Below are 25000 nucleotides of genomic sequence, written 5' to 3'. Positions count from 1 at the left end.
CTTTCCGACTCCGGCAGAGAGAGTGAAAGATGTGAGTATGGCTACTACTTCCACGTGACGCCACATCCACTTTCTCTTTTTTCTCACGTTGTGCACACCACAGGCAGAGTGTCTTTATCAGGTGGTTGGTGCCAATACGTCACTTGTCATTCTTGTGACATGACATGGCCTCTCCCGTTACTTCCTCACAGTTGTCAGAATATTCTCCTACAACTGTTCTACACGGAAAGCTGTGTGAATCAGAAACTGAAACTGAAAGTAGAACTATTATGTTTTAAGTAAAAACAATTTTCAACCCATTACTTTTGGTAAGACAAGTATACATAACTTGAAGCCATTGCTGTTTTGTGCTTCCAGTCAAATCAAATTACATTGCTTATAGCCCAGTTAACTGACAGTTCAACTTGAATGTGTTATACAGGTCAACATGACATGGCAAACTCAGCGTCACTAAGGTATATGTACATACAGAGAAGGAAACAAGAAACTTCCTCAGTAACAGGAAGTTATGTCTCTTTGTTCTTCAAAGGTTCAGTTGACAGACATTTGTGCACACAGAAACAATGGTGGAAGAAGTGTGAATTACATTTGAACTTATTTTTTCACAAAAGCTCTTTTTTTTCTTCCTTTTTTGTGACCAGAGCCTTACACTACAGACATGTTCATGTAGTTAATATTTATATAAATAAAAAGACTTCAGAATCAGTCAGATATTTGTACACCAGTACAACTACGAGCTTTAGTTTTAATTTACTATCAGTGGATGATGATGATATAGATACTTATATATAACACCTATCCTCAGTCGGAGACCAGGCTCTAAGTGCTTTACAAACATGGAGACACTTGTACAGCAGGCTGCCTACCTGGGTAGAGCTGACTGAGAGCTCCAATTGGGACTCATTGTTCATTTCCTGTGTCGATCAGGTTTCAGTTATGCACACACATACACACTTATGTAGACATGTAACGTTGTATAAGTTACTACAACTGTTTTGTTTGTTTACCCTACCTTGTAGACTGCCATGCTCCATTTTCAGGGATGTGCATGCTGGGTATATTTTTTCATAACCCACTGAGCACAGACATGGATTACAGGATCTTTAACGTGTGTATTTGATCTTCTGTGTGCATACATATATATATATATATATATATATATATATATATATATATACTCAAAGGGGGTTCAGGCAGGTCTGCACATATATTGACCTGGGAGATCAGAGAAACCCCTTACCCGCCAGGTTCCATTACTGAGACTTGAACCTGAGACCCTTAGATTGAAATTCCAGCGCTTTAACCACTGATCTATTGTGCCCAACTATAACTAGCTGGAGAAAATAAAAATGCATAGATAGTTACATATGTATATTTACAGGACTTGTTTTAGGTTCAATGGCATGGTAGATCTTTTTAAAAGGATTTTACTAACGTATATAAATATATCATCTGCATCTTACACCTATTTCATCCTTGTTCAGATGATAGTTTTATAAAATATATAGGTACATCAGAAAGTGACATAAAAACAGGGAATTGATAATTAAATAACTTGGGACATGCACTCCCCTTCCCTCTTTCCTGCCTGAAAGAGTAATGAATTAGAAGTTGATCCTCTTTAGCAAAAAAAATGAACAGACATTGTCAACCCTTTATTAGTCTGTGTCAGGTGCCACAGTACACCCCCTTCCAACTGCAGTGGGTGGTGCATTTTGTGGGTACTGTGTGGTTCATTTTGTGGGTAATGTGTGGTGCATTTTGTGGGTACTGTGTGGTTAATTTTGTGGGTATTGTGTGGTACATTTTGTGGGTAATGTGTGGTGCATTTTGTGGGTACTGTGTGGTGCATTTTGTGGGTACTGTGTGGGTGTGTGGACAGTGTCAGTGGATGGTGTATTTTGTGGGTAATGTGTGGTGTGTTTAGTGGGTAATGTATGGTGTATTTTGTGGGTAATGTGTGGGTTTGACCATGTAAGGACTGACAGTGGCTGGTGTATTTTGTGGGTAATGTGTGGTGTATTTTGTGGATAAAGTGTGGGTGTGACCATGTGATACAAGATGTGAGGTTTATGTGCAGATTCTCAAGCTGGGAGGCATCGACCACTGCCGTGCACAGATTCTGCACATCCCTCACTTCAACTTTACTGATGATGGCGTGAGCATTGATTATCATACAGCACACACTGTGACACTGACATAATCCATGACAGTATGTTACTGCATTGGTTACATGAGTATTGATCATCGTGCAGCACACCCTGTTACACTGACATAATCCATGACAATTGTTACTGCATTGGTTACATGAGTATTGATCATCGTGCAGCACACACTGTGACACTGACATAATCCATGACAATTGTTACTGCATTGGTTACATGAGTATTGATCATCGTGCAGCACACACTGTGACACTGACATAATCCTTCTTCTTCTTCTTCTTCTGCGTTCGATGTTTTGGCTGCGTCAGACGGTCACCCCCGTCGCCACGATGTAGCCCACGGTCTTCTCCAGGTCGTGGCGGTCTCCCCAAAGCTGCGCCTGTAGCTCCGTGCCCCCTGGCCAGGTTTGACGCCGTAGAGCTTCATGGGTTGGGCAGTGTTGGAGGATGTGTTCAGGGGTCTGGGGTCCAGTGCCACATGGACACTCATCAGTGTGGGCGATCTTCATACGGTTGACATAATCCATGATAGTATGTTACTGCATTGGTTACATGAGTATTGATCATCATGCAGCACACACTGTGACACTGACATAATCCATGACAATTGTTACTGCATTGGTTACACGAGTATTGATCATCATGCAGCACACACTGTGACACTGACATAATCCATGACAATTGTTACTGCATTGGTTACATGAGTATTGATCATCATGCAGCACACACTGTGACACTGACATAATCCATGACAGTTGTTACTGCATTGGTTACATGAGTATTGATCATCGTGCAGCACACACTGTGACAGTGACATAATCCATGACAATTGTTACTGCATTGGTTACATGAGTATTGATCATCGTGCAGCACACACTGTAACACTGACATAATCCATGGCAGTATTTTGCTGCATTTGTTATATACTGCAGTGCTAACTGACATTGTTCCATTTTCAATGATTGCGTAATTTTGTTTATGTTGTATAACTATGTTCATGTTCAGACTGGTAATTTAAAAAAAAAAAATCTCTAATGAAAAATTAACAGAACATTTAATATCAGAGGCATGTCCTTGATTAGGTGGATTATTGTTTCTGTACTTGGGCATATTTTTCTTTTCCTGTTGTGTTTTTGTTTTGTTTTTGTAATCTTTTTGTCAGATTGTGTGGGACCATTTTTATCAATTTTCAGCCCTGTGTTGATTTACCACAGTTCTAACACGCCGCACAGTGGACGCAGACAACACTAACACAGCACACAGTTAATGCAGACAACACTAACACAGCACACAGTTGACACACACAGCACTAACACAGCACACAGTTGACACACACAGCACTAACACAGCACACAGTTGACGTAGACAGCACTAACATAGCACACAGTTGACGCAGACAGCACTAACACAGCACACAGTTGACACACACAGCACTAACACAGCACACAGTTGACACACACAGCACTAACACAGCACACACAGCACTAACACAGCACACAGTTGACACACACAGCACTAACACAGCACACAGTTGACACACACAGCACTAACACAGCACACAGTTGACACACACAGCACTAACACAGCACAGACAGCACTAACACAGCACACAGTTGACACAGACAGCACTAACACAGCACACAGTTGATGCAGACAGCACTAACGCAGCACAGACAGCATTGACGCACCACACAGTTGACACAGACAGCACTAACACAGCACAGACAGCACTAACACAGCACACAGTTGACACACACAGCACTAACACAGCACACAGTTGACACAGACAGCACTAACACAGCACACAGTTGATGCAGACAGCACTAACGCAGCACAGACAGCATTGACGCACCACACAGTTGACACAGACAGCACTAACACAGCACACGGTCGATGCAGACAGCACTAACACACCACACCGTTGATGGGGACAGCACTAACACAGCACACAGTTGACATAGGCAGCATTGTGTGCAGGACGACTGTCTGGCACGCCTCCAGCTCCTGGTGAAGTCCAGCGACTGGGCGGAGGGGCTGGAGGTCTGGAACCAGTTCTACTCCTTCCCCCACCCTATCCCCACCCGACCCTCCACAATCCCCACGGACGAGGAGCTGATCGACGTGTGCCACTCAGTGCACATGCCGGGCCACCAAACGGCCGGCCAGGGGGGCAAGAAAGGGAGGAAGGAGAGGAGGAAGGGGAGGGGGGGTAGAGGGGGGCCTCCCCACAAAAATGCCAGGGAGGGCGGAAAAAGTGTAGACACAACAAAATCCACAGACAACGGCCAGGATAAGGGACAGGACGAGGAGAAGGAAGTGGGTCATGTGACGTCTAACAACAGCATGGATGGCGCCGGCCTTCAGGATGGTCAGTCTGCAGACAGAGGTGCCACCATGCAGAATGGAGAGCCCACAGACACAGCGACACTCCCCCAGGGGGAGCAACCAGCACACTCCCCTAGCAAGAACCACGCTTATGCGGGGGAGGTGAATGGTGCAGGTGACACTGAAGGACTGACCAATGGAGGCTGTTCCACACAGCATGTCAATTCCGGCGTGGGTGATGGTGACATTGACGTTGCCTGTCATGCCTTGGACCAGCCAGCTCCAGATGGCGCCGTTCGCAACGGTGCTGTAGCGACAGAGGACATGGAGACGCCAGCACAGAGCTCTCCCAGCAAGAAGCGCCGGGGCCCACCCCCCGACCCGACCAAGCCGGTGTTCCGTGTCACCTGTAAGAGGACTGGGGAGCACCACAGCTTCGACTCCATGTCGGCCGCCGCCAGCTTTGGGTCAGCCATTCAGACCTACTTTGGGTGGGGTGTGGACATGACAAACTACAACATTGAGGTCATGCTGACCATCGACAACTTTGAGGTGTCTGTGGGACTGACCTTGACCCCAGAGAGTCTGCACAAGCGTAACCTGGTGGCCTTTGGGGTCACAACTCTCAGACCCACCATCTGTCACAACATGCTGAGGTAAACTGATCTACTGTGACACAACACTTGAAGTCATTGTTGATGAATCTGCTATCTCATTTCTGTAAAATAAAGCTCTGTTGTTCTTACAACACTTAAAGTCATTGTTGGTGAATCTGCTATCTCTTGTTTTTGTAAAACAAAGCTGACTTATTCTTACAACATTTAGATTTACTTCATATGTCAACACACTGTTATGCTTGCAGTTAGATGTTGACGCTATTGTAGCTATTGCTCAAACTGTGACATTATTATTCTGACTACAGTTCAAACTTTGACTCAATAGTTCAGACTTTCACAAGACACAAATAAAATTCAGACAGTGATGCTTTACAAGTATGTGATAGTGTAGTTTAGACTTCAATACAGTGTGGTGTGTACCCGCATGATAATGGTGTGTGTGTGTGTGTGTGTGTGTGTGTGCAGGATGGTAAAGATCCGACCAGGGCATGTTGTGTGTGATCCGCTGTGTGGCACTGGCTCCATTTCCATTCAGGTAAACACTGGAGGGAGGGGGGGGGGGGGGGGGGGGTATTGTATTGTAGATTTCTCTGTGTGAAATTTGGGATGCTCTCCCCGGGGAGAGTGCGTTGCTGCACTGAGAGCGCCACACTTTTTTTTTTTTTTTTTACCTGCCTGCAGTTTATATATATGTTTTTCCTGTCAAAGTGGTTTTTTTTCTACAGAATTTTGCCAGGTACAATCCTTTTTGTTGCTGTGGGTTTATCATCTGATCAAATGACTAGCGTCCAGACCACCACTTAAAGTCTAGTGGAAAGGGGAAAATAATGGCAGCTATGCTGGGATTCTAACCAGGGTACTCAGATTCTCTCATATCTTTGGCAGATGTGTTAACACTAGGCTAGCACTCCACATGGTCCACGTTTCACTCCACTCGTGATGCCGCCGTCTCCATTCAGGTGAACACTGACAGGGGGGGAGTTGTAGAGGGATGTGGGGTGAGCCTTGGAAAGAAATGGTGTGTTTGGAAAGGCTGGAGAGTAAGGTGTGTTTGGAAAGGCTGGAGAGTAAGGTGTGAAAGGCTGGAGAGTAAGGTGTGTTTGGAAAGGCTGGAGAGTAAGATGTGAAAGGCTGGAGAGTAAGGTGTGTTTGGAAAGGCTGGAGAGTAAGATGTGAAAGGCTGGAGAGTAAGGTGTGTTTGGAAAGGCTGGAGAGTAAGGTGTGAAAGGCTGGAGAGTAAGGTGTGTTTGGAAAGGCTGGAGAGTAAGATGTGAAAGGCTAGAGAGTAAGGTGTGTTTGGAAAGGCTGGAGAGTAATCTGTATTTGGAAAGGCTGGAGAGTAAGGTGTGAAAGGCTGGAGAGTAAGGTGTGAAAGGCTAGAGAGTAAGGTGTTTTTTGGAAAGGCTGGAGAGTAAGGTGTGAAAGGCTGGAGAGTAAGGTGTATTGGAAAGGCTGGAGAATAAGGTGTGTTTGGAAAGGCTGGAGAGTAAGATGTGTTTGGAAAGGTAGGAGAGTAAGGTGTGTTTGGAAAGGCTGGAGAGTAAGATGTGTTTGGAAAGGCAGGAGAGTAAGGTGTGAAAGGCTGGAGAGTAAGATGTGAAAGGCTAGAGAGTAAGGTGTGTTTGGAAAGGCTGGAGAGTAAGATGTGAAAGGCTAGAGAGTAAGGTGTTTTTTGGAAAGGCTGGAGAGTAAGGTGTGAAAGGCTGGAGAGTAAGGTGTATTGGAAAGGCTGGAGAATAAGGTATGAAAGGCTGGAGAGTAAGGTGTCAAAGGCTGGAGAGTAAGATGTGTTTGGAAAGGTAGGAGAGTAAGGTGTGTTTGGAAAGGCTGGAGAGTAAGATGTGTTTGGAAAGGCAGGAGAGTAAGGTGTGTTTGGAAAGGCTGGAGAGTAAGAAATATTGTGTCCCTTGTAGCAAGACAAACACACGCCACACGCACACATGCATGCATGCACACACATGCCATACATCTAATATCCCTCAAAGTTTAACTCACTCAGTACGGCCAGTCCTCTCTTCTCCTCTACATAGACCCCTCGGATGTCCAGTGGGTGACTTAATGACCCAACCTTTAGCTTCCGTCTAAGAATTGTGGTATTCTTTGTCAACATTCACCTCTTCAGTATAAGAGCCTTCCGCCTGCAATATTTTGATGATGGTAATTGGGATGAAACGCTGTTAACGTCGTCTCTTTCGCCGTTCGTATGGAGAGAGTTAAAGACATTAGATAAAAGAAAGATCACCTGCCATAGGGTGAAAGGGGAATAATTTTGATAATACTACTCAAAATTTGTTGAGCGCTTTCTTCCGTTAGAGTGAGCTCAAAGCGCTTTACAATAATCATTAAACACATCCACACACACGAAATTACTTACAAAACGAAGAAAAAAATAATTATTTGACACACAAAAACATAAAACATATTCGAAGACTATGCATATTACATTTATCTAATCACACACACATGCTTACACACACATATGCATGTACACGCACAGTTTGCATGGCTTATAACTGAATGTATAGAAGGTCTGTGCATATGCATTTTCAAAAAGATGTGTTTTCAGACCAGTTTAAACCATTTAAATGAGGGATAGTGGCAATTATAAGTGAATGTATATGAAAGTACAGAAGGTCTATGCATATGCATTTTCAAAAAGATGTGTTTTCAGACCAGTTTAAACCATTTAAATGAGGGATAGTGGCAATTATAAGTGAATGTATATGAAAGTACAGAAGGTCTATGCATATGCATTTTCAAAAAGATGTGTTTTCAGACCAGTGTAAGAAGATTTAAATGAGAGATATTGGCGAAGATCATGAGATAAACTGTTCCAGACAGACAGAGCTGAATGGGTAAAGGAAGAATCACAGAAGGATGGGGGTTTCACATGGGGAGCAAGTGGCTGCCATGAATCAGAACATGATCTGAGTTGTCATTGACGTCCGTGTATGTGAAGGGGAGTGATGTGATGTGGGGTAAGGGGTGTGACCTGATGATGTCAGCAGTGGTGCGATGTCACCAGGGGGCGCTGAGTTTCCCGGCCTTCCAGCTGGCTGGAGACAACCACCCTGTGGCCATGGACAAGACTCACCAAAACCACGCCGCCCTCAACGCCAAGAGACACACCAACGGAAAGTCAGTTCATCTCTGTGTGTCGGTGTGTCTCTTTGTGTCTGTGTGTTTATCTGTGTGTGTGTGTGTGTGTGTGTGTGTGTCTTTGTGTGTGCACTGTCTGTGTGTGCATGTGTGTCTGTGTCTGTGTGTCTCTTTGTATGTGTGTGAGAAAGATAGAGAGAGTGAGAGAGAAAGAGAGGGTGAAAAGAAGTAGCATGAAAATGATGGTCAACAGGCCTTGATCAGTTGAAAATCCTCACAGTGCCAGGGACTCTTTTACCATAATTCCGGGATGTCTGAGATTGCTGTCAGAGGGTCGCTCTAATGCTACACATTTTGTTCAATCTGTATTGCTACACACTTACAAAGGCAGGCGTTACTTCTGGTGACATTGTCCAGGTTTCCTGGCCAAGATGTGCGGACGGGAGACAACTCCTTTGTGGCAGATGATCCTCATGTCAGACTGAAGCTCCCACACAAGATTTTCACTCTGTTTTTATTATACACAGAGGTCTTCCTTTCCAGTTTGACAGCCAGACCAAAGTGGTGGTTTGTTGAGCACTGTATCCAGTTTGACAGCCAGACCAAAGTGGTGGTTTGTTGAGCACTGTATCCAGTTTGACAGCCAGACCAAAGTGGTGGTTTGTTGAGCACTGTATCCACTTTGACAGCCAGACCAAAGTGATGGTTTGTTGAGCACTGTATCCAGTTTGACAGCCAGACCAAAGTGGTGGTTTGTTGAGCACTGTATCCAGTTTGACAGCCAGACCAAAGTGGTGGTTTGTTGAGCACTGTATCCAGTTTGACAGCCAGACCAAAGTGATGGTTTGTTGAGCACTGTATCTAGTTTGACAACCAGACCAAAGTGATGGTTTGTTGAGCACGGTATCCAGTTTGACAACCAGGCCAAAGTGATGGTTTGTTGAGCACGGTATCCAGTTTGACAACCAGGCCAAAGTGATGGTTTGTTGAGCACTGTATCCAATTTGACAGCCAGATGAAAGTGGTGGTTTGTTGAGCACTGTATCCAGTTTGACAGCCAGACCAAAGTGGTGGTTTGTTGAGCACTGTATCCAGTTTGACAGCCAGACCAAAGTGATGGTTTGTTGAGCACTGTATCCAGTTTGACAGCCAGATGAAAGTGGTGGTTTGTTGAGCACTGTATCCACTTTGACAGCCAGACCAAAGTGGTGGTTTGTTGAGCACTGTATCCAGTTTGACAGCCAGACCAAAGTGATGGTTTGTTGAGCACTGTATCCAGTTTGACAGTCAGACCAAAGTGGTTTGTTGAGCACGGTATCCAGTTTGACAGCCAGACCAAAGTGATGGTTTGTTGAGCACTGTATCCAGTTTGACAGTCAGACCAAAGTGGTTTGTTGAGCACTGTATCCACTTTGACAGCCAGACCAAAGTGATGGTTTGTTGAGCACTGTATCCAGTTTGACAGCCAGACCAAAGTGATGGTTTGTTGAGCACTGTATCCAGTTTGACAGCCAGACCAAAGTGGTGGTTTGTTGAGCACTGTATCCAGTTTGACAGCCAGACCAAAGTGGTTTGTTGAGCACTGTACCCAGTCTGACAGCCAGACCAAAGTGGTTTGTTGAGCACTGTATCCAGTTTGACAGCCAGACCAAAGTGGTGGTTTGTTGAGCACTGTATCCAGTTTGACAGCCAGACCAAAGTGGTGGTTTGTTGAGCACTGTATCCAGTTTGACAACCAGACCAAAGTGGTGGTTTGTTGAGCACTGTATCCAGTTTGACAGCCAGACCAAAGTGGCTGTTTGTTGAGCACTGTATCCAGTTTGACAGCCAGACCAAAGTGGCTGTTTGTTGAGCACTGTATCCAGTTTGACAGCCAGACCAAATTGGTGGTTTGTTGAGCACTGTATCCACTTTGACAGCCAGACCAAAGTGGCTGTTTGTTGAGCACTGTATCCAGTTTGACAGTCAGACCAAAGTGATGGTTTGTTGAACACTGTATCCAGTTTGACAGCCAGACCAAAGTGGTGGTTTGTTGAGCACTGTATCTAGTTTGACAGCCAGACCAAAGTGGTGGTTTGTTGAGCACTGTATCCACTTTGACAGCCAGACCAAAGTGGCTGTTTGTTGAGCACTGTATCCACTTTGACAGCCAGACCAAAGTGATGGTTTGTTGAGCACTGTATCCAGTTTGACAGCCAGACCAAAGTGGTGGTTTGTTGAACACTGTATCTGATAGGCTGCGCTTCAAAGGTGCTGAAAGTGTGTGACTGTGATGTTTCAGAGGGGCTTTGATGATGGATGCTGTCCAGTGGAACGCCTGTAGTCTGCCCCTCAGAGATGGTGTAGTGGACGTCTTTGTGTCTGATCTGGTATGGAACTTTTTTTTTTTTAATTGTTATTATTACTATTATTAGTATTATTATTTCATTATCATTATTCTTATTGTTAGTGGTATTAGTATTATAATTATCGATACTTGTATAGCGCCTATCCATGATCAGAGACCAATCTCTAAGCGTTAATTAATCACAGTCTTTTGCCCAGCATGCTGCATCGTGGGGTAGAGCTAACTGATTGTTGCCTTTAGGGGCTCAGCATGCATTTTCCCCTGGTCTGTGTGTGTGTGTGGTTCTGTTGTTGCAAAAAGCATGGACCAGTATGATTTAAATTGGTATTTCTTATTATAATTTCTCTAGTCTGTTGTGCATATGCTAAAGAAGAAAAAGGGTTGTTGTTGTTGGGTTTTTTTAAAGTAAAATACAGCTTGACTAAACCTGAGTAAAGAAAGTATGTGTGTTAAAATATATTAATACAGTTTAGGTGGAATAAAGATTTTATCTTATGTTTGATAACTTTTCTTTTTTTTTTAATCTGTTTATTTATCCGTTTATTTATTTTCATACATTAATTAAATTGTTAATCTATGTATTGGCTACAGCTTACTTTGAAATACTGTATTTTTATATCATTACGTATTTTCATTTTATTCACTTTTTTTGCGTTTCATCTGTTTTGTCCCTTTCATAATGTTGATAATGTATGTACTTAGGCAGACTGTCTGTGTGTTGTCAGGAATGGAAGAAAGGGGAAGAAAGACTGTGTGTGTGTTGTCAGGAATGGAAGAAAGGGGAAGAAAGACTGTGTGTGTGTTGTCAGGAATGGAAGGAAGGGGAAGAAAGACTGTGTGTGTGTTGTCAGGAATGGAAGAAAGGGGAAGAAAGACTGTCTGTGTGTTGTCAGGAATGGAAGGAAGGGGAAGAAAGACTGTGTGTGTGTTGTCAGGAATGGAAGAAAGGGGAAGAAAGACTGTGTGTGTGTTGTCAGGAATGGAAGAAAGGGGAAGAAAGACTGTGTGTGTGTTGTCAGGAATGGAAGAAAGGGGAAGAAAGACTGTCTGTGTGTTGTCAGGAATGGAAGAAAGGGGAAGAAAGACTGTGTGTGTTGTCAGGAATGGAAGGAAGGGGAAGAAAGACTGTGTGTTGTCAGGAATGGAAGAAAGGGGAAGAAAGACTGTGTGTGTTGTCAGGAATGGAAGAAAGGGGAAGAAAGGCTGTCTGTGTGTTGTCAGGAATGGAAGAAAGGGGAAGAAAGACTGTGTGTTGTCAGGAATGGAAGAAAGGGTAAGAAAGACTGTGTGTGTGTTGTCAGGAATGGAAGAAAGGGGAAGAAAGACTGTGTGTGTGTTGTCAGGAATGGAAGAAAGGGGAAGAAAGACTGTGTGTGTGTTGTCAGGAATGGAAGGAAGGGGAAGAAAGACTGTCTGTGTGTTGTCAGGAATGGAAGGAAGGGGAAGAAAGACTGTCTGTGTGTTGTCAGGAATGGAAGAAAGGGGAAGAAAGACTGTGTGTTGTCAGGAATGGAAGAAAGGGGAAGAAAGACTGTGTGTGTGTTGTCAGGAATGGAAGAAAGGGGAAGAAAGGCTGTCTGTGTGTTGTCAGGAATGGAAGGAAGGGGAAGAAAGACTGTGTGTGTGTTGTCAGGAATGGAAGGAAGGGGAAGAAAGACTGTCTGTGTGTTGTCAGGAATGGAAGGAAGGGGAAGAAAGACTGTCTGTGTGTTGTCAGGAATGGAAGAAAGGGTAAGAAAGACTGTGTGTGTGTTGTCAGAAATGGAAGAAAGGGGAAGAAAGACTGTGTGTGTGTTGTCAGGAATGGAAGGAAGGGGAAGAAAGACTGTGTGTGTGTTGTCAGGAATGGAAGAAAGGGGAAGAAAGACTGTGTGTTGTCAGGAATGGAAGAAAGGGGAAGAAAGACTGTGTGTGTGTTGTCAGGAATGGAAGAAAGGGGAAGAAAGGCTGTCTGTGTGTTGTCAGGAATGGAAGGAAGGGGAAGAAAGACTGTGTGTGTGTTGTCAGGAATGGAAGAAAGGGGAAGAAAGACTGTGTGTGTGTTGTCAGGAATGGAAGGAAGGGGAAGAAAGACTGTGTGTGTGTTGTCAGGAATGGAAGAAAGGGGAAGAAAGACTGTGTGTGTGTTGTCAGGAATGGAAGAAAGGGGAAGAAAGACTGTGTGTGTGTTGTCAGGAATGGAAGAAAGGGGAAGAAAGACTGTGTGTGTGTTGTCAGGAATGGAAGGAAGGGGAAGAAAGACTGTGTGTGTGTTGTCAGGAATGGAAGAAAGGGGAAGAAAGACTGTGTGTTGTCAGGAATGGAAGAAAGGGGAAGAAAGACTGTGTGTGTGTTGTCAGGAATGGAAGAAAGGGGAAGAAAGGCTGTCTGTGTGTTGTCAGGAATGGAAGGAAGGGGAAGAAAGACTGTGTGTGTGTTGTCAGGAATGGAAGAAAGGGGAAGAAAGACTGTGTGTGTGTTGTCAGGAATGGAAGGAAGGGGAAGAAAGACTGTGTGTGTGTTGTCAGGAATGGAAGAAAGGGGAAGAAAGACTGTGTGTGTGTTGTCAGGAATGGAAGGAAGGGGAAGAAAGACTGTGTGTGTGTTGTCAGGAATGGAAGGAAGGGGAAGAAAGACTGTCTGTGTGTTGTCAGGAATGGAAGAAAGGGGAAGAAAGACTGTGTGTGTTGTCAGGAATGGAAGGAAGGGGAAGAAAGACTGTGTGTTGTCAGGAATGGAAGGAAGGGGAAGAAAGACTGTGTGTGTGTTGTCAGGAATGGAAGAAAGGGGAAGAAAGACTGTCTGACAGGAATGGAAGAAAGGGGAAGAAAGACTGTGTGTGTGTTGTCAGGAATGGAAGAAAGGGGAAGAAAGACTGTGTGTGTGTTGTCAGGAATGGAAGAAAGGGGAAGAAAGACTGTGTGTGTGTTGTCAGGAATGGAAGAAAGGGGAAGAAAGACTGTCTGTGTGTTGTCAGGAATGGAAGAAAGGGGAAGAAAAACTGTGTGTGTGTTGTCAGGAATGGAAGAAAGGGGAAGAAAGACTGTCTGTGTGTTGTCAGGAATGGAAGAAAGGGGAAGAAAGACTGCGTGTGTGTTGTCAGGAATGGAAGAAAGGGGAAGAAAGACTGTGTGTGTGTTGTCAGGAATGGAAGAAAGGGGAAGAAAGACTGTGTGTGTTGTCAGGAATGGAAGGAAGGGGAAGAAAGGCTGTCTGTGTGTTGTTAGGAATGGAAGAAAGGGGAAGAAAGACTGTGTGTGTGTTGTCAGGAATGGAAGAAAGGGTAAGAAAGGCTGTGTGTGTGTTGTCAGGAATGGAAGAAAGGGGAAGAAAGACAGTGTGTGTGTTGTCAGGAATGGAAGAAAGGGGAAGAAAGACTGTGTGTGTGTTGTCAGGAATGGAAGGAAGGGGAAGAAAGACTGTGTGTTGTCAGGAATGGAAGAAAGGGGAAGAAAGACTGTGTGTGTGTTGTCAGGAATGGAAGAAAGGGGAAGAAAGACTGTGTGTGTGTTGTCAGGAATGGAAGAAAGGGGAAGAAAGACTGTGTGTGTGTTGTCAGGATTGGAAGAAAGGGGAAGAAAGACTGTGTGTTGTCAGGAATGGAAGAAAGGGGAAGAAAGGCTGTCTGTGTGTTGTCAGGAATGGAAGGAAGGGGAAGAAAGACTGTGTGTGTGTTGTCAGGAATGGAAGAAAGGGGAAGAAAGACTGTGTGTGTGTTGTCAGGAATGGAAGAAAGGGGGAAAACATTTTGAACAGTACTTTTTATGGACGCTACAGTGCTAGAATGTTGGAAGGGGGGTAATGTACTGGTGGTCATTGTCAGTCAGGACTTCTTTATCACCTGGTTACTTCCCTTTGGTTTTGCTTCATGTCTGTTTTTTTAATGGTAATGGTGTGTGTGTGTGTGTGTGTGTGTGTGTGTGTGTGTGTGTGTGCTGTTTTGTTTTGGGGAGTATTTTTCTTTCCATCTGTGAATTTTTGTTGTTGCTGTTGACTCTGAGAATGAGTATACGAGTGTGTGTGTGTGTGTGTGTGTGTGTGAGAGAGAGAGAGAGAGAGACGATTTTTTGTAATCTTGCGATGAATTCTCACATCTAACTGCTGTGTTGTTTGGTTATTTTGCAGCCTTTTGGGAAAAGGTATGTTTCTTTTTTTTTTCCAGCTTTTTCTTCTTTGTGATGACATGTCTGCCAAAGAAGCAAAAGAATATGAAGGCCCAGTGTTGAATCCCATATGCACCATATTTTTTTTCTCCCTCTCCACTAGTCGTTGAATGGTGGTCTGGATGCTAGTCATTCGCATGAAACAGTAAACTGAGGTTCCTTGTGTAGCTTGCACTTAGCATGAGTAAAAGAACCCATAGCAACAAAAGAGATGTCCCTGGTAAAATTCCAAAGTTTTCAAACTCAAAACAGATGATATCTCCAAACACATACCACACAGATACTTATCTGCTGATACAGTGGGTGGTTTTTTTTTACTGTTTGTGTAATTGTTTGCTGAAGTACGAGAACAGCGTTAGTTTGTGACAGAACTGTGTACAAAATCCACCAGCACTTACAAGTCACAGGATAGGAAAATGAGTGATTTTTTTTTTTGTGACTGAATTCCAATATATCGTAGGTTTTCATGGCCAATGTGTGTGTGTGTTGGTGTGTTTGTGTGTGTGTGTGTCTGTGTGTGTGTCTGTGTACATGTGTATGAGTGTGTGTGTGTGTGTGTGTGCGTGCATGTGGCTGAATTGTTCAGGTGAATTTTACTTTTAAAAGAAGCAAGTTAAGATGAATAGAGGGAGGGGAGGGGGGGGACTGAGACAGAGGAAGACAGAGACATACAGACAGAGAGAGAGAGACAAAAAGACAGAGACAGAAAGACCGAGAGATGAACAGGAAGAGCAGGGACAGGTGGAACGGTGTTTTCTGAAATCCTCCATGGCCCCAAGAGGGATCATTAAAGTTAAAGATCTAATGGTATGTGTACAGGATGGGACGTAAATAGGACAACTGGAACCTGTAGTGTAGTGTAGTTTACTATAGTGTAGTATAGTGTAGTGTAGGGTATGTTCATTGATGTTGTGTAGTGTGTACAGGGTGGGACATAAGTACTTCAACTGGAAGCTGTAGTGTAGTGTAGTGTAGTGTTGTGTGTACAGGGTGGGATGTAAGTATGACAACTGGAAGCTGTAGTGTAGTGTAGTGTAGTGTTGTGTGTACAGGGTGGGATGTAAGTATGACAACTGGAAGCTGTAGTGTAGTGTAGTGTTGTGTGTACAGGGTGGGACGTAAGTATGACAACTGGAAGCTGTAGTGTAGTGTAGTGTTGTGTGTACAGGGTGGGACGTAAGTATGACAACTGGAAGCTGTAGTGTAGTGTTGTGTGTACAGGGTGGGACATAAGTATGACAACTGGAAGCTGTAGTGTTGTGTGTACAGGGTGGGACGTAAGTATGACAACTGGAAGCTGTAGTGTAGTTTTGTGTTGTGTGTACAGGGTGGGACGTAAGTATGACAACTGGAAGCTGTAGTGTAGTGTAGTGTTGTGTGTACAGGGTGGGACGTAAGTATGACAACTGGAAGGTGTAGTGTAGTGTTGTGTGTACAGGGTGGGACGTAAGTATGACAACTGGAAGCTGTAGTGTAGTGTTGTGTGTACAGGGTGGGACGTAAGTATGACAACTGGAAGCTGTAGTGTAGTGTTGTGTGTACAGGGTGGGACGTAAGTATGACAACTGGAAGCTGTAGTGTAGTGTAGTGTTGTGTGTACAGGGTGGGACGTAAGTATGACAGCTGGAAGCTGTAGGGTAGTGTAGTGTTGTGTGTACAGGGTGGGACATAAGTACTTCAACTGGAAGCTGTAGTGTAGTGTTGTGTGTACAGGGTTGGACATAAGTATGACAACTGGAAGCTGTAGTGTAGTGTTGTGTGTACAGGGTGGGACGTAAGTATGACAACTGGAAGCTGTAGTGTAGTTAAGTGTTGTGTGTACAGGGTGGGACGTAAGTATGACAACTGGAAGCTGTAGTGTAGTGTAGTGTTGTGTGTACAGGGTGGGACGTAAGTATGACAACTGGAAGGTGTAGTGTAGTGTTGTGTGTACAGGGTGGGATGTAAGTATGACAACTGGAAGGTGTTGTGTAGTGTTGTGTGTACAGGGTGGGATGTAAGTATGACAACTGGAAGCTGTAGTGTAGTGTTGTGTGTACAGGGTGGGACGTAAGTATGACAACTGGAAGCGCTGTCAGTGTAGTTAGTGTTGTGTGTACAGGGTGGGACGTAAGTATGACAACTGGAAGCTGTGTAGTGTAGTGTAGTGTTGTGTGTACAGGGTGGGACGTAAGTATGACAACTGGAAGCTGTAGGTGTAGTTAACTAGTGTTGTGTGCAACAGGGTGGGACGTAAAGTACTGACAACTGGGAAGCTGTAGTGTAGTGTTGTGTAGTGTAGTGTAGTGTAGTGTTGTGGTGTACAGGGTGGGACAGTAAGTATGACAACTGGAAGGCTGTAGTGTAGTGCTAGGTGCAGATTTGTGTGTCCAGGGTGGGATCGTAAGTATGACAACTGGAAGCTATGATGTAGTGTAGTGTAGTGTTGTTGTGTACAGGGTGGGACGTAAGTACTGACAACTAGGAAGCTGTAGTGTAGTGTAGTGTAGTGTAGTGTTGTGTCTACAGGGTGGGACGTAAGTATGACAACTGGAAGTTGTAGTGTAGTGCAGTGTTTTGTGTACAGGGTGGGACTAAGTATGACAACTGGAAGGTGTAGTGTAGTGTAGTGTTGTGTGCACAGGGTGGGACGTAAGTATGACAACTGGAAGCTGTACTGCACTGTACTGGACGAGATGGCCAGGTGTGGCAAGATGACGGCACGTGCTGCCCTCCTGACTGGGGATGTCAACAACATGGTCAAGGTCAGTGTGGGGGTAAAGGTCACTGTCTCTGCTGTCATGTTTACTTGTGCACTGACAAATCAGTGCGCTAAGACACCAGTCATTTGTGTGCATACACACAGCTCTGATTCTTAGATAAAAGACAACACTAACATGCAATACTTTGTGTGTATGTTCATGTCTGTGTGGTCATGTGTGGGTGTGGTCATGTGTTTTTATGTGTGTCTGCAGGTGAATGTGTGTTAAAGTGTGTGTGTGTGTTGATGTATTTGTGTGACTGTGTGTGTGTGTGTGTGTGTTTGTGTGTGCTGGTGTTGCTGAGCGTGTTGATGTTATTGCAGGCGATCCAGAACCAGAGGTACTGGACACGTCGTCGGTGCTACAGCTGTAACATCGGGGGCATCGCTGCCGGAGTCTTCCTGCTGTGTCGCTCCAACCTGCCCTACACGCCCCGCAAAGCCCTGCCCCCCCACCGCCACCACCACCCCTCTTCGCATCACCAGGGGCCACGACCCACTCCACCCTCCTTGGATGACAAAGGGACACAATCCACTCCAGTCTCTTCCGATGACAAAGGGACGCAACCCACTTCACCCTCGTCAGATGACAAAGGGGCACAACCCACTCCAGCCTCTTCAGACCATCAGGGGACACAAACCACTCCCCCCTCACTGGATGAGGTCGAACCCCAGTCAGCCCCAGAGCAGACGGGATCCCAGACCACTGCACCCTCCGTGGATTAGAAGCCATCCCTGATCAGTGTCCACAGTGCAGGAGGGAAAGGGGGGGTTGTTTGTGGGGGTGGGTAGGGGGCTGTCATGTGTCCAGTCAGTCTGCTGGAAGAGGGATGTGAGCGAGAGAACACGGGAGAATAGGAATATAAGGAATAGTTTTTCACATTTAGCATTGGCCCTTGTCTGAGAGGGGGTAAACATAACATTCACAGTAAAGACAGTTATTTAGACATAACAGAAACCGCATGACATATGGTTAGAGGAAGCAAAACGACAAACGCAAGAACCAAAGTAAAAATGATAAACTGCCACCTTGGTGCTTTATCAGTAAAGACATGTTAGACAAGACATTTTCATTTCTAGATGACAGCAGTAAATGAAATGTAAATGGACATGGATTATGATATTATCTAAGTTCAGTTAATTTTGCTCTTAGCTCTTAAAGAAGAGGACAGCAAAACTTGGTATGAATTCCATTTTCTTCAGATTGATTACATAATCGACTTAACGTTTTGCTCAAACATTTTTCATTGCAGAGGGAACATGGAGAGGGAAAACGGAAAGGGAAGATGAGGGTTTGGGGATGAGGGGAGGGTGGAGGTGGTAGTTGTGGTGCTCATCTATTCACAGGACTGACGGAACGGTCTGCTGTAGAGGGGAGTGGTGCAGCTGGCATGGGCGCGGGGCAGGGGGGGGGAGCTTTCTTTTCACTCATACCATGCTGGTGTGGTGTGAGAGTGGGTGTTGCTGTGTGTGATGTGACGCACCGCCCATAAGAAGTGAGGAGACGCACATGCACATACACTCACACATACACATTCTCTCTTTCTCTCTCTCTCTCTCTCTCTCTCTGTGTCTCTCTGTCTCTCTCTCTCTCTCTCTCTCTCTCTCTCACACACACACACACACCAATTACAAAACAGTCCATGCCATGAAAAGGATTTTTCTTAAAGGTTTGAACATTCACATACAGTTTTGCTTTGTTGTTAGTGGTATGTTAACAAGACATGTTTGAAGGTGACAGGTTTGGATTTCAGTTTGTTAGAATGTGTGTTGATGTGGCCCTACTCCACGTCTTGAGCCACCAAGAGTAAAGGTGGTGCTGTGACTGACTGACTGTGTGTCCGTCGTCATGGGGGGAACATCACTGCTTGTTTCCTTCTGTGCTTTTGGTCCTTCATTTACCTTGCACTTGTCTGTCTGTTGACCTGAATCCTCTGCCAGCAGTCAGATGATGATGGTCTGTTTGGTTGGTCCTTCATTTACCTTCTCTGTCTGTTGACCTGAATCCTCTGCCAGCAATCAGATGATGATGGTCTGTTTGGTTGGCCCTTCATTTACCTTGCACTTCCCTGTCTGTTGACCTGAATCCTCTGCCAGCAGTCAGATGATGACGGTCTGTTTGGTCCTTCATTTACCTTGCACTTCCCTGTCTGTTGATTGACCTGAATCCTCTGCCAGCAGTCAGATGATGATGGTCTGTTTGGTCCTTCATTTACCTTGTCTGTCTGTTGACCTGAATCCTCTGCCAGCAGTCAGATGATGATGGTCTGTTTGGTCCTTCATTTACCTGGCACTTCCCTGTCTGTTGACCTGAATCCTCTGCCAGCAGTCAGATGATGATGGTCTGTTTGGTCCTTCATTTACCTTGTCTGTCTGTTGACCTGAATCCTCTGCCAGCAGTCAGATGATGATGGTCTGTTTGGTCCTTCATTTACCTTGCACTTCCCTGTCTGTTGACCTGAATCCTCTGCCAGCAGTCAGATGATGATGGTCTGTTTGGTCCTTCATTTACCTGGCACTTCCCTGTCTGTTGACCTGAATCGTCTGCCAGCAGTCAGATGATGATGGTCTGTTTGGTCCTTCATTTACCTTGCACTTCCCTGTCTGTTGACCTGAATCCTCTGCCAGCAGTCAGATGATGATGGTCTGTTTGGTCCTTCATTTACCTTGTCTGTCTGTTGACCTGAATCCTCTGCCAGCAGTCAGATGATGATGGTCTGTTTGGTCCTTCATTTACCTTGCACTTCCCTGTCTGTTGACCTGAATCCTCTGCCAGCAGTCAGATGATGATGGTCTGTTTGGTCCTTCATTTACCTTGTCTGTCTGTTGACCTGAATCCTCTGCCAGCAGTCAGATGATGATGGTCTGTTTGGTCCTTCATTTACCTTGCACTTCCCTGTCTGTTGATTGACCTGAATCCTCTGCCAGCAATCAGATGATGATGGTCTGTTTGGCTGGTCCTTCATTTACCTGGCACTTCTCTGTCTGTTGACCTGAATCCTCTGCCAGCAGTCAGATGATGACGGTCTGTTTGGTCCTTCATTTACCTTGCACTTCCCTGTCTGTTGATTGACCTGAATCCTCTGCCAGCAGTCAGATGATGATGGTCTGTTTGGTCCTTCATTTACCTGGCACTTCTCTGTTGACCTGAATCCTCTGCCAGCAGTCAGATGATGATGGTCTGTTTGGTCCTTCATTTACCTTGCACTTCCCTGTCTGTTGACCTGAATCCTCTGCCAGCAGTCAGATGATGATGGTCTGTTTGGCCCTTAATTTACCTTGCACTTCCCTGCCTGTTGACCTGAATCCTCTGCCGGCAGTTAGATGATGATGGTCTGTTTTGGTTGATGTTGGGTGCTGTGTTGCGCCAGGTCTGTTCACACAGCCGTTTCAGTTTTCAGTTGGCAGAGACCAGCTTAGAACAAGTTGTGATTCATTTAAATCAGACCAGTGTCTTGATTGGTTGATAGTTGAAGAGTTGATTTTGAGTTGTTGTTCATTTCAGATTTGTTCAAAAGAACAGATACATGCCCAGTAAACGACAGTGCAAACACAAACACTTGTTCAGTAAACCATTAGGGAAATACCGATGTCCTGTAAAGCATTGCAGAAATTCAGTAAACCAGTGCAGAAAAACAGACACACTTTCTCATTGCCTGTGTTGCTGAGAGCAGACCATAAACCGTTCTGACCACTAAGTCACACAGCAGTAAAGAGGAAGCTATGTGGAGAACACTAAACATTGTCTCTTTATGGAACAATCTCTACCTGCAGTTTGTTCTGGGCTCCAGACTTGTCTGTGTCATTTCTGTTGTTCCAAAGGTTCTGTTAAATGTCTAATATACAGACTACGCAGCCTTTTTTATTTTTTATTTTTTTATTTTTTTATTTATTGTTAAATTTTAGATCTGACTTTTGATGAACGTTGTTTGAGTTGAAGCAGCGCAGAGTCAAATTGATATTTTATGAAATTCATTATTTTAGACTTCATTAAAATTTATTTCATGAAAGATGTGTGTGTTTTTTTTTGTGTGTGTGCTTGTTTTTTTTTCATTTGTGCATATCAAACTTGATGAATTGTGTTTGAGTTTAAGCAGCACATAGAATGTGTTGTTTTATATTCAACTTTGGTTTATGCTTTTAAAGAATTCATTAAAATTTTATTTCATAAAGAAAGTGTTTCTGGGGATAATTTGTATGAGACCTGGTGTGTTTGCAAGTATCGAAGAGACATGACATGACATAACATTTAATTGAATAAACAAAATGTTCATTTCAAGGGGTGAGAAAACGTCGGTCATTTCATTACAACACATCAACAATCAGATCAGTTTCGTACAAAGTGAAAAGTTTCTAACTGGGGATTATTACTGTAAATATAGATCACAAACATGGGCTGACTGGGTTATTAACCAGTTACTTGTGCCTTTTTCTTTTATCAATAGATTTTAAACCGTTGAATTTTGATTTCTCTTTCTCCATCCAGCAACACCAATTAATACATCTGTTTTTCTGCTCTGAACTCTGACCTTTTCTGAAACCCTGTACAAAAATCTTGTTAACTGAACAACAGACAATTCATCACCACATGATGTCACAAAGGAAACTTTGCCATTTGCTTGTTGAATAGTAATTTACATCAGTCCTGAAAATATGCTTTACAGTTAAACAGAACGTGAGACTTCGATCTGTTGCTTACAAACAGGCTTGATAAATGTCAGTGTTACATCCTTTCTGTATCATAGTTTATGTATATTATTATTAACAGATGAAATACCAAGTCTGAATTTTGTGTATGTACCATTGTGACATTTAGGAATGTTGAAGTCCTTGTATTTTTCAGCTTGGAACGTTTATGACATTTAGGCATGTTGAAGTCCTTGATTGTATTTTTCAGCTTGGAACGTTGTCCTAAAAGCGCTGTACAAATCAAAGTGGTCTTTAGATTCAAAAGTATGCGAAGTCGGTCCATGGTTTTTTTTTGTTTTGTTTTCTTCCCAACATTTTTTATTCAGGCAACGGTGTACAGATACAAAAGTGTTTATATTTTGTGCAAATACAAGATTTATATATTTTGTTAATTAGAAACTATAGGGTAAACATGTAATTAAGTTCTAAATACTTACATGTCCACAACTGCAGAACAATACATATTCAGTAGCATCATTGCAAGGTAGCATTGTGTAGTTTAATCTTGTAGTTTATAAAGTGCCAATGTTTCCACAAATGTGTGTTATATTCCATAGTTATGTTAAAGGCATGCTTGTCTGCTTGTCCACTACCTGTTTGAGGTCTTTAAAGAACATTCGTAGTGTCGGTTTCACTTTGTTGATTGTACATTTGTATACATAGAATTTAGCTATCAATAAACATCCATAAGTTTTCATTTAGTTATGTCCAAAAAGCTCCAGTGCATCATTTATGTTAAGTATGTCACAGTGTAAACACTTTTCTTTTAAATATCTCACAAACTCTGTCCAAATAAATGTTGTACATGGTTACATTCCCATAGATAATGCAGAATAGAATAGAATAGAATATGTCTTTAATCCTAAGTGTACCGGGGTCACAAGGAATATTGAATCTTTTTTTCCTTACAAAAAATGTACTTATCTGAGAGTACTCCCATCTCCATCCGAACAGAATTTGTCACAAGGATATGATAATTGATTTTCATCTGGAACCATTTTAATCTAGTCTCTTGGGTGTTCTTCCAGTCAAGCCTGTTTAAAAAAATCAAGTCCCAATTTTTACAGGCATTTGGTGGTTTTGGTTTTCCAGTCATTACTTCATAGAAATATTTCGTTCCTCTTGGAGCCTTTATCACTGCAGTGTGTGCTTTATTAAAGCTGATTCCATTGTGATCATTGTTTTTAAATGTTATGTTCCTTTTTCTTAAAAAACCCCCAACTTTTTACTGGATTGACACAACCAAAGTTTTCCAACATTGGGACTCGATTATCAATTTTATATTGGAATTCATAAATATTCAAAAAAATTCCATTTCCTTTCACAAGGTCTTTCACATAAATATTTTTCTTACCCAGTCATCAAAATACGACTTTACCATCTATCTTGAATTTGCTAATGAAAAACAAAGGTTTGTTACTGCAAAATATCTTACTTGTCATGTACATCAGTTTTGTCATAGAATTCTGAGTAACTGTAAGAACTATTGGACCATATTCCTGTAACATTTCAACTGTAAGAACTATTGGACCATATTCCTGTAACATTTCAACTTCTGGATATTCTTTTGATAATATATATTTCCATTTTGGACGGTATGACAGATTGTAGCATTTTATCAGTCGTGTAAGTTTTAAAGATTTCATGAATGACAGAATATGTGAAATACTGATACCCTTGTTTTCTACACGGCACACTGCCACTCTTATTTCAACCTCATCTTTTTTTCTTTTTTTTTTTTTAATCCCATACAAAATTAAAACACATTTGTTTGCGAATCTTGAATACTGTTGTGTGGTGGATTTGGAAGCATAATCCACAAGTATATCAATTTTGACAAGATAATTGACTCGAGAACAGCTACTCTTCATAGAGGTGTAATTGGTCTTTTTATCCACAGAAAATCATTTACATCTTAAATGGTCTTTTGTGAAGGACTATGACTCTCAAACTAGGAGGCAAAATTGCACTGGCTCAGTAGCTGCAGCCTTGGGGGCTAGCTGGCCCTTGGGGACCATCCCAACGACAACCACTGTCCCAAAGCCTTCTTGGCCGAGAGAGTGGGGTTGTAACTTGGGCAAGACACTTTCCACCATAATCAAATTCTAGCCCTAATGGTCAGGACAGCAGTCAGAAATTGCCTCCTCTGCTGTTCTGATGGTCATTGTCGGACACAACTATCAGATATCCACACATTAAACAGTTGTTGTTGGTTTTGTTGTTTCATTGAACTTATCTAATTCTGTTGCATTGCCCAAATCATTAGTAAACCAGAGCCCTGGGATTTTAAACTGTAGTGGATTCCAGTTCATTTTAAAATTTTATATAAAAAAGAAAACTGTATCACAGTTATGCTATTTCCCAGCCATACATAAGTCCGTCCATGTTGATCACTCAGTTTTTGCTTGAACGTAAAGAGAAAAAAACATCTTATGTTATCAGTATTCAGCACCAAATCCATTGACACATAACTGCCTGGAGTATCTAAGAGAGAGAGAGAGAAATATATGACATGTTGCCTACATTAGGGGGAGAAAAACAGAAATATATGACATGTTGAATACATTAGGGGGAGAAAAACAGAAATATATGACGTTGCCTACATTAGAGGGACAAAAATAGAGGAATATATGACATGTTGCCTATATTAAGGGGAGAAAAATAGAGAAATATATGACATGTTGCCTACATTAGGGAGAGAAAAATAGAGAAATATATGACATGTTGCCTACTTTAAGGGGAGAAAGACAGGATGATATTATATGTTGCCAACATCAGTATATATAAGTCATAGAATCAGTTACATGTTACAATGCTTGGGGAAAAAAGAGTTCGTGCATGTGTTTGCATAAACACTCTCTCTCTCTCTCTCTCTCA

The 25000-nt window shown here is 43.2% G+C and overlaps 1 protein-coding gene and 1 long non-coding RNA gene across 3 annotated transcripts in view; one reads left to right on the top strand and one right to left on the bottom strand.

The window, feature by feature from the left end:
• LOC143299408 (uncharacterized) overlaps positions 1 to 18575 on the top strand; it is an 18886-nt gene extending 311 nt beyond the window's left edge. Inside the window, exons 1-9 of the mRNA XM_076612591.1 lie at positions 1 to 31; positions 2081 to 2158; positions 4142 to 5145; positions 5572 to 5641; positions 8132 to 8244; positions 10487 to 10574; positions 14657 to 14670; positions 17318 to 17438; positions 17759 to 18575. The exon at positions 1 to 31 is cut by the window's left edge and continues 311 nt beyond it. Of these exons, the coding sequence (XP_076468706.1) occupies positions 1 to 31; positions 2081 to 2158; positions 4142 to 5145; positions 5572 to 5641; positions 8132 to 8244; positions 10487 to 10574; positions 14657 to 14670; positions 17318 to 17438; positions 17759 to 18160 (1921 nt within the window). The 3' untranslated portion in view covers positions 18161 to 18575. The remainder of the gene's footprint in view (positions 32 to 2080; positions 2159 to 4141; positions 5146 to 5571; positions 5642 to 8131; positions 8245 to 10486; positions 10575 to 14656; positions 14671 to 17317; positions 17439 to 17758) is intronic.
• Positions 18576 to 19319: 744 nt separating this feature from the next.
• Positions 19320 to 23213, bottom strand: LOC143299409 (uncharacterized). Of its 2 annotated transcripts, none has more exons than XR_013057533.1 (3): positions 20428 to 23213; positions 19493 to 20346; positions 19320 to 19417 (listed from the first exon to the last, which is right to left on the bottom strand). It is a non-coding gene; the product is annotated as an uncharacterized LOC143299409 (long non-coding RNA). The 2 variants fall into 2 exon arrangements; XR_013057532.1 differs by having other exon boundaries at positions 19370 to 19569; positions 19651 to 20346; positions 20428 to 23212.
• Positions 23214 to 25000: the final 1787 nt, after the last annotated feature.

The sequence above is a fragment of the Babylonia areolata genome, chromosome 25 (genome assembly GCF_041734735.1).
Source record: "Babylonia areolata isolate BAREFJ2019XMU chromosome 25, ASM4173473v1, whole genome shotgun sequence".
Taxonomy (NCBI): Eukaryota; Metazoa; Mollusca; class Gastropoda; order Neogastropoda; family Buccinidae; genus Babylonia; species Babylonia areolata.
Note: the sequence above shows the minus strand (reverse complement) of the source record. Positions and strands in the feature narration are given on the sequence as shown.